We start from the raw sequence: 12,500 nt of genomic DNA, 5'->3' as shown, positions 1-12,500 counted from the left end.
TCACGATTCCAACAATCGATACTTATATGTTAATATAATTATTTTATATTAAATAGAATGGAATTGCTGAATCCTATTTCGTATTTGTGGAATCTGTCAAAATGTAATTACAACCCGTCTTCGTCGGTTTCCGTAACGATCGGAATATCTCGCCACAATCCATTGCGCTCTATCTTGCGAGAATTTCCGATTCAATGACAGAAACTAAAGGCTGGTTCCAAACACAGGTTACGCAGACTAGTATTTGTGAGGCGGTTACTAGTCCAGCCTGTAATAACGTAAAAGAAAAGAAACAAATGATTTATGTTTCTATTTATTACTGCATGGAAAGTAAACACCATTAAAATTCCATGTTTAATGTTACAATTCAGAAACATCGAACATTTTGTGGTGTTTAAGACAAATTCCACGGCCTAAAATTATGAGTTCTGCACGTGTTCTGCACGAAAAGTGATTTTCCGCGGACGAACAACTATTCTGCACGATGGTGCAAATTCTACAAATTTTTATGCGTCTGCGGAATCGCGGAATTCAGGAAGGACTGAAAATACAAACACATATGCACTATTAATAAATTCACAATTTCGCCTCGACATATTACAGGATCATTTACTAATGCAAAGTACAAACACCACTGCACTATTAATAAACTCACCCTCTCACCTCACCATACTATAACATCATTTATCGATTCAAAATTCGCCTACTTTTAATAAATATAAAAATCAATCTCGCTTGGGGAAATTTATGTCGAATATTTGAGCTTAACATTTTCTATGGTCATTTTTGTCACTAAAAACGAATCCGGTGAAATTTGTAATCTGCGACAACGTTTTATCTCCTGTATTGTAATTTGTTAAAATGACGACCAAATTATATTCATTTGTCACTTATTGATTAGTTCTAGGACCTACACCCCGTATAAATATCAATATATTTGAGTTCCCCTACTTTTTTTGAAGAGTATATATATACTCTTAAAAAAATGTAGGGGAACTCAAATAAGAATTTACATTTGCCAAAATTATAAGGTATATTAGCTATGGGGAATGGTTATATGATAATAGGGAATTAACTGGGCAAACATTACAACCGGTAGTTCAGTATTACAGTAGGCTTTATTTTTAGACCACCAAAAATCTTGAAAGACGATTGGGATTAGAAGTGAAATTTGAAAGTTTACGTTTTTTTATCAGTAAATCGCAAATTCAAACAAATAAAATGACTGAAAACAAAACAATAACAACTGTATGATCAACAGAATGAAAAAGATTGACAGAAATAATGTTCCACAGTGATTAATGGACCTTCCTTGAAATTGTCAAAATCGAGAATGACACCACACGCACGTGTACAGGGCAACTGCGTGATGCATGTGCAAACTATGGAATGTGTTTCGGTGTGTTGATAAACAGACCTGAATACTAGAATGTCTGTGGTCAAAACGTATGTTCGGTCTAATAGTTGATATTAACATTAATAGTTCAGGTTCCTCTACTTTACTAGGATGTCTGTGGTCAAAACGTATGTTCGGTCTAATAGTTGATATTAGCATTAATAGTTCAGGTTCCCCTACTTTACTAGGATGTCTGTGGTCAAAACGTATGTTCGGTCTAATAGTTGATATTAACATTAATAGTTCAGGTTCCTCTACTTTACTAGGATGTCTGTGGTCAAAACGTATGTTCGGTCTAATAGTTGATATTAACATTAATAGTTCAGGTTCCCCTACTTTACTAGGATGTCTGTGGTCAAAACGTATGTTCGGTCTAATAGTTGATATTAACATTAATAGTTCAGGTTCCTCTACTTTACTAGGATGTCTGTGGTCAAAACGTATGTTCGGTCTAATAGTTGATATTAGCATTAATAGTTCAGGTTCCTCTACTTTACTAGGATGTCTGTGGTCAAAACGTATGTTCGGTCTAATAGTTGATATTAACATTAATAGTTCAGGTTCCTCTACTTTTTTTGAAGAGTATATATAAAACACAAATATGACAGTTATAAATAACACAGACTTCATCTAGGGCCTCTAACAAGAAGACTTTTCGTGACTTATTTTACTGGACTTGTTTTTATTGCAGTTTGAGTACACGATCTAGGTTATGTGACGGTGGGGGTGTATTGGTTAACCACAGGTTTTATTACATCCGATTAACAGGTAAACCAGGAAATAACTCAAATAAAAAGACCACAAAGTGTGAACGGATTTAGGGTGTCGTTTCAAGTTTGTAAATATAGTTTTACAAATGATAAATAAATTAAATGAAAACTAAATGAAAACTAACAAACAACAACAAACAAACAAAGAAACAAACAAAGAAAAAACCCCAAGTAAAAACAAAACGAAACACATAACTAGATCTCAAACTGTACTTATGTGAAAATAAAAAATAATATAATCAAAATTTCAAAATAGTCTACAATTCAACCCCCACCTCTCACTTTAAGAGAGCAAATGACCAAACACTATTGCACATGTTAGGGTATAATTTAATATTAGAATTCTGTGTACTTGTGTACATACTTGTGCACCTGGATGACAAAACCCTAACTGTTCATTGCAGTATTTCGTGTACTTGCATGCAAACTAATATTCCGTATTACGAACAGGTCATAATCAACTGCTTGCCAGCTGTGATCCGATGCCATATTCAGTCAGCCATTTAGGAAAGTTCGCCTATACGTTTGTTTGTAATATAATGATCACGTATAATGTCAATCAGTCGTGGATCGGCAAGTTTACGAGTTGAACAACTCAACTGTTGTGGACCACCGGCCTCGGTGGTGTCGTGGTTAAGTCATCGGACATAAGGCTGGGAGGAATTGGGTTCACAGTCCGGTACAGGATCCCACCCATATCGAGTTTTAACGACTCAATGGGTAGGTGTATATATCGACGTATCTCTCACTAACCACCAACAGACAGCCCAGATAGCTGAGGTGTACCTCCAGGACAGCGTGCTTAAACCTTAATTGGATATAAGCACGCAAATATAAGTTGAAATGAATGAATGTTGTGTGCGAGAAAATTGTCACTCCATAGTCAACGAAGGGCTTTTGTTAACTTCATGTAGTTATTACCGAGGAAAATGTGTGGTAACTTTATTCTCATAGTGAGGGTTATTCCTGAATCACTCGATGGAAGGGGTGGGGGTTGGTGGGGGTGATGTTTCGGGAAGCTTTTTTTTTTGTATACCCACCACCCACAAAATAAATGTTTTCTATTTAAACCAAGTATGCACGGAGAAACAAAACTGCAGCAGACCCATTGGGCGTAAAACTAAGTACGGTTTCGCCGCCCACCTCCACCGTGATCAATACTGGACCAGCCCTGAGTAACATATTTATAGATCAGTTGATCATAACGTGGTGGCAATAGACGGCGACATTAACAATAACGATGACGAATATCGCGTGAAAAATAACCACGTTTCCACGCACCAGCATTCAGCCAGGTTTGTAACATCAACATAGTTTTCTTATTATTTGTAAATTAGAAAATCGTCCACGTTTAGTGTCTTCAATTTATGTTCTATATGTCTATGTACGTGTTTGTGTGGGGAGTGAGAGAGAGAGAGAGGAAGTGTGAGAGAGGGGGGGGGGAGAGTGAGAGAAAGAGGGAGAGAGAGAGGGAAGGAGAGAGAGAAGAAAGAAAGGGAGAGAGACAGAGAGGGGGTGAGAGACAGGGAGGGGAGAAAGAAGGCAGATAGGGAGAGAGAGACAGAGAGAGAGAGAGAGAGAGAGAGAGAGAGAGAGAGAGAGAGAGAGAGAGAGTGTGTGTGTGTGTGTATGTGTGTGTGTGTGTGTTCGTGTATATGTATGTGTAATATATTTTTGTAAATGTAAGTGTTCATGTATGTGTATATATTTACTTAAATAATATTTCACAGAGACTAGAAATATTGCCCTGTCAAAAGATAATACACGTACAATGTATATCCGTTCGAATGCAGATTAATACAATACTGGTCCCTCAATTTGAACGCATTTTCCGACGCCTATGTATGTATCTGTACGTATATTTGTGTGTATGTATGTATTTTTATATTTTGAATATCTCTATTGTATGTATGTCGGGTTTTGACTTAAACATACTGTGACGGAACATGCTCTTATCTTTTTCGCCTGTGGCGATGTTAATGGTTTTAGAGGGCTGTGTGCAGCTTGGTTACGTAATACCCCCGAGCGACGGTGGTAGTCTTGTATCCCAATATGCACTTAAGACCAGGTGGGCACTTTGTTACGTAATATCTCCGCGCGACCGTACCCCCTAATACACACCCAGACCAGGTGTGGAGGTCATGTGGTCAGTAGTTACGTAATACCTCCGCGAGTTCTGTTTTACGACCTTGTATTCCTAGCGGAATGGCGACAGCTAGCCTGACCATCTAAGTAAAACAATGCCGTCTTGGTCGCTGTGGAAAAATCACATGATAGGGAGAGTACCGCGATGTGCCCCCAGGCGATATTCGGACTTTGTAATAAATAGCTAGGATTTTAGATACATCGGGGAGAAACTTTGGAAGGCTGCTGGGGAACGGACGTCGTCCACTGAACGAAATATATAAGTTCAGTCCGGACGTGGTAAATATATTTTTTCTGCTCTGTTGTATAACCTTGATGTGATTGATGTGACTTTAAATATTTTAATACTGTATTATACCAATATTATTTAGACAGTGTTTCCGGTAATCTGACGAAGTAAATTTTAGGCTTCACTGTTCTAAAAATATAAAGCTTAGCCGGTCATCCTAGTTGACCTAGGTAAACTGTAGGTTATTGTCTTTATTGTGATAGGTACCAGTATTAATTCTGTATTACAAGGTTACTGAATGAGTAGTTAAAGGTTAATTAAAAATTAACCAGTTAGGAATAGAGTTGTAATTCCTTTATTAATTAAGTTCCCCTGGCAGCGTTTCTCAATTATCACACGTGTGCGTGTTGTATCACGGTGAAGTGATTACAATATTGTGTAAACTAGACACCTAGTGATTAACTAATTAAGTGATTAGTTCTGGGTGGGTTATTATTTGTTGTTGTTAATTCCAAAGTGTATTATGTTTTGTTGTGTTTTCTAGTGAACTATACGTGCTATATATTATACATATTTATATAAGATCATATCTCTGATTATACCTAGAGCCGAGCTACTCGGGTGTTGGACTGCCCGATACAGAGAGATCTAATAGATATACAGTTAGGAGAGATATTTGGATAATCGTGTTTTATTCAGTTACGGATATTATAGGATCCCCGTGACACATACATATATTCAATGACGCACTAGCACAGGGGATATTAAAATCCTTTATTGCCTTCACAAATTTCCTCATGTCGTTACCGAGACCCGCACCTGTGGCACCCAATCGCCCGCAATTGTTGGGCCGGAACGCTACCAATCAGACCAACTACGTTCCACAAAAATAGAACGATTGTTAGTCGACAGTATTCGTACCTGTCCAACAACCACGCGGTTCTAAGGCCCCATGGCTTGGCAACGTTTGACTTACATGCAGATGTGGACAGACCTGGCACTGGCTATATATGTATTTTTATATTTTGAATATTTCTAGTGTATGTATGTCGGGTTTTGACTTAAACATACATATGTTCAAATCCTTTATTGCCTTCACAAATTTCCTCATGGCGTTACCGAGACCCGAACCTGTGGCACCCAATCGCCCGCTACCAATCAGACCATATGTATGTATGTACGTATGTATGTATGTATGTATGTATGTATGCATGTATGTATGTGTGTGTGTGTGTATGTATGTATGTATGTATAATATATATGCATTTAAAAATGAATGAACGCACTGGCTCAGGAATTTTGTGTATCTGTGTGATAGAGAGAGAGAGAGGAGGGGAGAGGAGAGGAGGAGGAAGGGAGGAAGGAAATAGAGAAAAAGGAAAAAAGATAGAAACAGGGGGCCGGAGAGAGCAAGGGAGAAGGTTGGAATGGATACAGACAGACAGACAGACAGACACAGAAAGAGAAACAGTCAGACAGACCGATAGAAAACAGACAGGGAGATCAATCGAGTGACAGAAACAACAATAGAGACAGTATTTCATAGAGAGACAGACAGACGGACAGACAGACAAACATACAGATAAACATACAGACAGAGGGAGGTAGAGTGGAATAGAGAAACTATTAGAAACAGCAGTGTAAAGGCTGTTACAGACGTATCAAACAAATTCATCTTCCGCAAAGCATGCCAAACATGATTTAGTATATGCACGTATTTATAAAACAGTTAATGTGTACCTTCGTTTTTGGGTTGCACTGATGCATTGCATTTTATACTACAAACGAGTTCACTGTTTCAGTGTTGATATGACTGATGCGCTGGAATATCTGCCTGTATCTTACTGAGTCTAGGATATAGCGGAATACAGTGAGCGTCCTGTTTTACAGTTACCAGACACCCCACTTCACAACTGTTCATGCTAGTTACGACTGTCAGCTGTAAAACATTAGGCTAACTATGACAAGCATTCTGAGGGTACTACCAAAGCAATACATGTCCCCAACCGAACACAACAAAGTTTCGTATCTTATAAGTTCAAGGGCCAAACTCTGTCACAAATGGGTACATCTCTAAGGAAGTCAAACTTGATATGTAACAGAATGTGATAAAGCTACACACAAAATATTCTGCTCAATGTTTTGAGACATTGCAAAACAAAGTCTGGAAAACACATTTTGATATATACTAAGTTTAAAGGCCATAACTATATGAAAAATGAAACTAAAACTTGATCTGTAACAGTGCATGATAAAGCTATACACACGATTTCAGATTAATGTCTCGAGACATTATAAAAGAAAACATTCGAAAAAATATGTGTGGGAAAGACAGACGGACAGACGGATAGACAGACAGACGGAATAATGGAGATAAAACAATATGCAATACGCATAGATAATATATTTAGCTTATGGTCTGTGAAATGTTGAAAGGGGGCCCAACTCCCAGACTTATGTTGTAACCGAACTCGGTGGTGTCGTGGTTAGGCCATCAGACATACGGCTGGTAGGTATAGGGTTCGCAGCCCGGTATCGGCTCCCACCCAGAGCGAGGTTTAACGACTGAATGGGTAGGTGTAAGACCACTACACCCTCTTCTCTCTTAAACCAAATACCACTAACAAGTAACCCTGTGCCCTGGACAGCGTGCTTGAAGCTTAATTGGATACAAGCACGAAAATAAATTGAACTGAATGTTGTAAAACTAGGTTTCATTCCTGCATCTCGAACTAAAGCCATTTCATGAGGTATGTTGCCCGTCTCCTGGGGTTTAGTGACAGCTGCTTCCCTCTTCGCGGTGATATTTCAACCTCTTGGTGACGGACTTGTTAATGGTTCAGTAGAACGTCACAGGCACTACGCTCTTCGTCTAATGCTATGCTCAGACTGTCAACTGTCACGACGAAGATGGCCAACTCGGTGGTCTCGTTGTAATTTCCCTAACTCCCAAATTACGACGGGTGCGCTCAGATTAACAACTAATGGGTTATACGACGAGAATCGAGTTGTAAGAGCGCTCATACTAGCAACTGGACAGTCGTAGAAGTCGTGGCAGCAACAAGTTGGCCAACTTTGAGCTGGCAGTTGGTAAGGTGAAAGGTGAAGTGTGAAAGGTAAACTTTGCTTTCCCCGAAGTGTGAAGTGTGAAAGGTAAACTTTGCTTTTCCCGACTTACCTGCACATAGGCTGATGTTTTTATGCTTGGCAATGTAAAACATTGGTAACAATAGTAACTGATTGGTTGCGATACACGTTGAAACGAACTATATTGCATTTATGTGAAAAATACAATTATATTACAAAAACAAGTAAATTCGATCTTTTATGACACTTTACCATAGACAGGACGGTACGTACCACATTATTTGATGTGCCGGTCGTTAGGACTCTGGTTAGGGTGGGTCAAAAACCCGAAATCGCTACATCCCAACCTCTGTTTCCCCCGTCTCGACCAGTGCTCCACGACTGAGTATATCAAACACCGTGATATTCGCTGGCATTCGTGTTTGTGGGAAGAAGTTAAGTGCATTAAAAAAATGTTTTTATATTTTCCAGGAACCAATGTCACCATCGCCATATTCGTCGTCCTCCTCTCCGAAGATGACGGTTCACTCGACGTCTCTCAAAGTTAAACGGAAATGCGGCCGGCCGAGGAATCCCATCCCGAGACACAAGCGGGAGTCGCACATAAACGCCGAGCACAGACGACGTGGTAAAATACAGGTACTTGGCCACACCTGGTCTGAAATCACAGCTAGTGTACTGCATACATATCCGTCTTTTCTGAACCTTTCTCTCACGTGTTTCAGTAGCATACGCCATCTTCCAAGAACATTAGCTTATACGTTCAGACTTGCCAAGGCCCAATTTTACGAAGCGACCTAAGCGATAAAATCACCTTAAGTACATAACTACCTTATGCGCTTAAGATGATCTTAGCGCTAAGATCGTTTCGTAAAACGGGGTCCAGCGAGGTCCTGAACAAATATGAAAGAGATACCCTTTTTAGTGTAAAAAGCAGGCTAACTGTAGGCTTTTGTGTAGCTATAATATAATGCATAAACTTGGGGCCTAATTCACTAAACTCTCGCAACTTCGCGATATCGCAGTGCAATTTTAAAAGACTTGCAACGAGGATGCTTTGTTGTCTAGCAGAGCCTAAGAGAGCTCTGTGAATTAGGCCCCTGCATGTTATTTAAAGAAAGAACTGCCGCCACTCCACGTGTGGCCCTTGAAACACATTTGAGCCCACGTCCAGTTTCTTCAGTATAAGTAACATTTGTAAAGCTTGGTTTCCATCAAATGTTTAACACATAAATATATTTTTCGGGAGAGCATGACTCGAACCACCCTAGAAACTGTGCTCCCACCGTCTAGAAGAACGCTCACTCAGGTGGAGATGAGTTGCAAGATAGAACCCCTTGGTGGACTGGGGACTTTCCTGTTTGTAAAAAAGTACTTCAGAAGTAGTACCTTACGTAACAACATCAGGTTTGCCCTCCCTCCCTCCCCCCCCCCCCCCCCCCCTCTCTCTCTCTCTCTCTCTCTCTCTCTCTCTCTCTCTCTCTCTCTCTCTCTCTCTCTCTCTCTCTCTCTGTCACACTTCATTTCGATAAGAGAAAAACCTAAATAGAAAAAACACCATTCGGCTTTCTTTAATTGTGTCTGGGTGAAGATCGAGAAAACGAGGGCAACATGACAGTAGGTAAAAAATAATAATTACAGGTGTTCATCTTGACAGTCTACAACGACCAATATAGGACTGTGTGCGTCAACCAGGCGGGGCGGTCTACCTATGATTTGTTACACAAGTGGAATTTAATAGTGTATACGCATCGTGGTTGTACATGAATTATCTTCCATGCTCTTTCCGCGCAAATCGCGGTTCACAACTCATATCATTTTTATTCATTCAATTTATTGTCTTGCTTATATTATATAATTAAGGTTCAAGCACGCTGTCCTGGTCACACACTTCAGCTATCTGGGCTGTCTGTTCAGGACAGTGGGTTAGTGGTTAGTAGTTAGTGAGAGTTAAAACTTTTTTTCTGGGAACTACACCACCGACGCGAGTTATCAATTTTATTAATAGCCGACGTTTATGAGTGTCGTTGTTCTTAAAGGGACTGTATCAAAGTCGCATATTAGCCACAATTATTCATGAAATATAAAACTAATATTTCAATTAACGTGTCCATCAAATTATTACACTTAGAAAAAATTGTTTATGCAGGTAACTGAAGAAATTGAAAACTGTAGTGTAATATTTCTATCTGCAGAATGGATGAAACTATTACACATTGAAATGTGGCATATCTCGACCCCAATGATCAGGTTTGGTACTAGTACGTTTATATCATTTTATTAGGATATCTCTTCATTCATCCAGTGAAATATTCGGCAGATATTCTTTTTTTTTCTTTTAAAAAAAAATTGCCTTGAAAGAAAGAAAACACGTAATAAAAGGAATATTTTATATAGCAACACAGCCCAGCTGAATCACTAATTCAACCTAAAATTAGCAAGAAATGTTTTATGTGCACATTGACAATGTTAGGCGCGTAGCTAGATACAAAAAAATGCATACATTCGCATTTATCTTAATGTAGTCTAGCCAAATTATGACCAGGATACAAACGAATACTAAAATAGAGTTCACCGTACATCCTGCTGTGTTTCAAGATTGCAGGAGATTATTTTAAAATTATAGATGGTGTTTTATTATTTATTTTGATCCCTTGCTGCTAATCGGAAAGAGTAGCCCATGTAGTGGTGACAGCGGGTTTCCTCTCAAAATCTGTGTGGTCCTTAACCATATGTCTGACGCCATATAACCGTAAATAAAATGTGTTGAGTGCGTCGTTAAATAAAACATTTCTTTCTTTTTTATTATTTATTTTTACCAACACCTGCAAACCTTTCGTTTCGTTTAAATGCATGTTAATATTTTACGAAAGAACCATATTTGAAAATGTAGTTACAATTTTATTAATACATACCAGGGCTGAGTTCAGGTAGACCGAATAGAAAAACGTTTGCGAGACTGGCTTATTTGCTTCATCACGTTACGCAAAACGACCACGTCGGGGACCAATCAGATAGTCCGCGACCGTTAGTGTCGCTCGCTGTCGCTGAACGCAGGGCATGTCCGTGTACAAAGGGGTTTTCGGGAGTCGACCCTCATCACCACCACCACCACCAAACCAATTTTCTTTTTCTTTCAATATATTTTTTATAAACATCACTCGCCTCTGTCTAGACCCCCTCCACCTGCTAACGTTCCTGAACATGCGCTGCACACAGACATACAACGGCTGTTTCGGCTCGTTGTTGGCTGAAGTCGTTGTGTTATGCTAGTCGACATTACGTTTACCATGATAGCGTGATTTTCCAAGGGACATAACTCTGTAGAAACAAACCTTTGGTCGACTAGGGATTTGTTCGCATGATTCTCAAACAGTGTAGGAGTACACATGTATATATAGTATATAGCTTTGAATAAATCTTGTATATGCGTATTATGTTAATACGTTCACATATGGTGTGCAGCGTCCACGTGTAATATGCACCGTGCACGTCCTATTTGCGGCGTGCACGTGCGGTGTGCATCTTGCGCGCGCACGCGTGTGTGTGTGTGTGTGTGTGGGGGGGGGGGTCATCCATTAAATAAAATAAGTTTCTTGGAGCAGGGACTTCAAACATCGTCCTGAAAACGCAACCGAAAGCCGCAATACTCGACTACATTTTAGACTGCCTAATAACTAGTGCTAGTGCAATTAATGTTGTTGTGTTTAACAGGCTAGATGAATATATTTGGCTTGTGCCACTACCACATACACACACATACACACATTAAACTGTGGCCCCATCAGTAAAGAGTGTTCCGCCCACCCCTATCCAGATATCCATTTAACATTTTTCGTTTACATTTTCAGAACGGATTCCAGACGTTGAAAAACATAGTGCCACAAACAGGCGACACCCCTGTGATACGAGACAGCAAGGCGGACATCTTGTTTAAAGGTAGGTTTACGTGTGGCGAGTCAGTCAGTTACAGGTCAGGGCGGACATCTTGTTTAAAGGTAGGTGTACACGTGACGAGCCAGTCAGTTACAGGTCAGGGTGGACATCTTGTTTAAAGGTAGGTTTAAGTGTGACGAGCCAGTCAGTTACAGGTCAGGGCGGACATCTTGTTTAAAGGTAGGTGTAAGTGTGACGAGCCAGTTAGTTATAGGTCAGGGCGGACATCTTGTTTAAAGGTAGGTGTACGTGTGACGAGCCAGTCAGTTGCAGGTCAGGGCGGACATCTTGTTTAAAGGTAGGTGTACGTGTGACGAGCCAGTCAGTTGCAGGTCAGGGCGGACATTTTGTTTAAAGGTAGGTGTACACGTGACGAGCCAGTCAGTTACAGGTCAGGGCGGAAATATTGTTTAAAGGTAGGTGTACACGTGACGAGCCAGTCAGTTACAGGTCAGGGTGGACATCTTGTTTAAAGGTAGGTTTAAGTGTGACGAGCCAGTCAGTTACAGGTCAGGGCGGACATCTTGTTTAAAGGTAGGTGTAAGTGTGACGAGCCAGTTAGTTATAGGTCAGGGCGGACATCTTGTTTAAAGGTAGGTGTACACGTGACGAGCCAGTCAGTTACAGGTCAGGGCGGATATCTTGTTTAAAGGTAGGTGTACACGTGACGAGCCAGTCAGTTACAGGTCAGGGCGGACATCTTGTTTAAAGGTAGGTTTACACGTGACGAGCCAGTCAGTTACAGGTCAGGGCGGACATCTTGTTTAAAGGTAGGTGTACACGTGACGAGCCAGTCAGTTACAGGTCAGGGCGGACATCTTGTTTAAAGGTAGGTGTACACGTGACGAGCCAGTCAGTTACAGGTCAGGGCGGACATCTTGTTTAAAGGTAGGTGTACACGTGACGAGCCAGTCAGTTACAGGTCAGGGCGGACATC

At 40.2% G+C, this 12,500-nt stretch overlaps 1 protein-coding gene across 1 annotated transcript in view; it reads left to right on the top strand.

Moving 5' to 3' along the window:
- The window catches only part of LOC121372487 (carbohydrate-responsive element-binding protein-like), a 25,599-nt gene that overhangs the window by 4,645 nt on the left and 8,454 nt on the right, over nucleotides 1-12,500 (top strand). Inside the window, exons 2-3 of the mRNA XM_041498824.1 lie at nucleotides 8,099-8,266; nucleotides 11,479-11,566. Of these exons, the coding sequence (XP_041354758.1) occupies nucleotides 8,105-8,266; nucleotides 11,479-11,566 (250 nt within the window). The 5' untranslated portion in view covers nucleotides 8,099-8,104. The remainder of the gene's footprint in view (nucleotides 1-8,098; nucleotides 8,267-11,478; nucleotides 11,567-12,500) is intronic.

The sequence above is a fragment of the Gigantopelta aegis genome, chromosome 4 (genome assembly GCF_016097555.1).
Source record: "Gigantopelta aegis isolate Gae_Host chromosome 4, Gae_host_genome, whole genome shotgun sequence".
Taxonomy (NCBI): domain Eukaryota; kingdom Metazoa; phylum Mollusca; class Gastropoda; order Neomphalida; family Peltospiridae; genus Gigantopelta; species Gigantopelta aegis.
The sequence above is the reverse complement of the archived record's forward strand: the minus strand, read 5'-3'. Positions and strand labels throughout refer to the sequence as shown.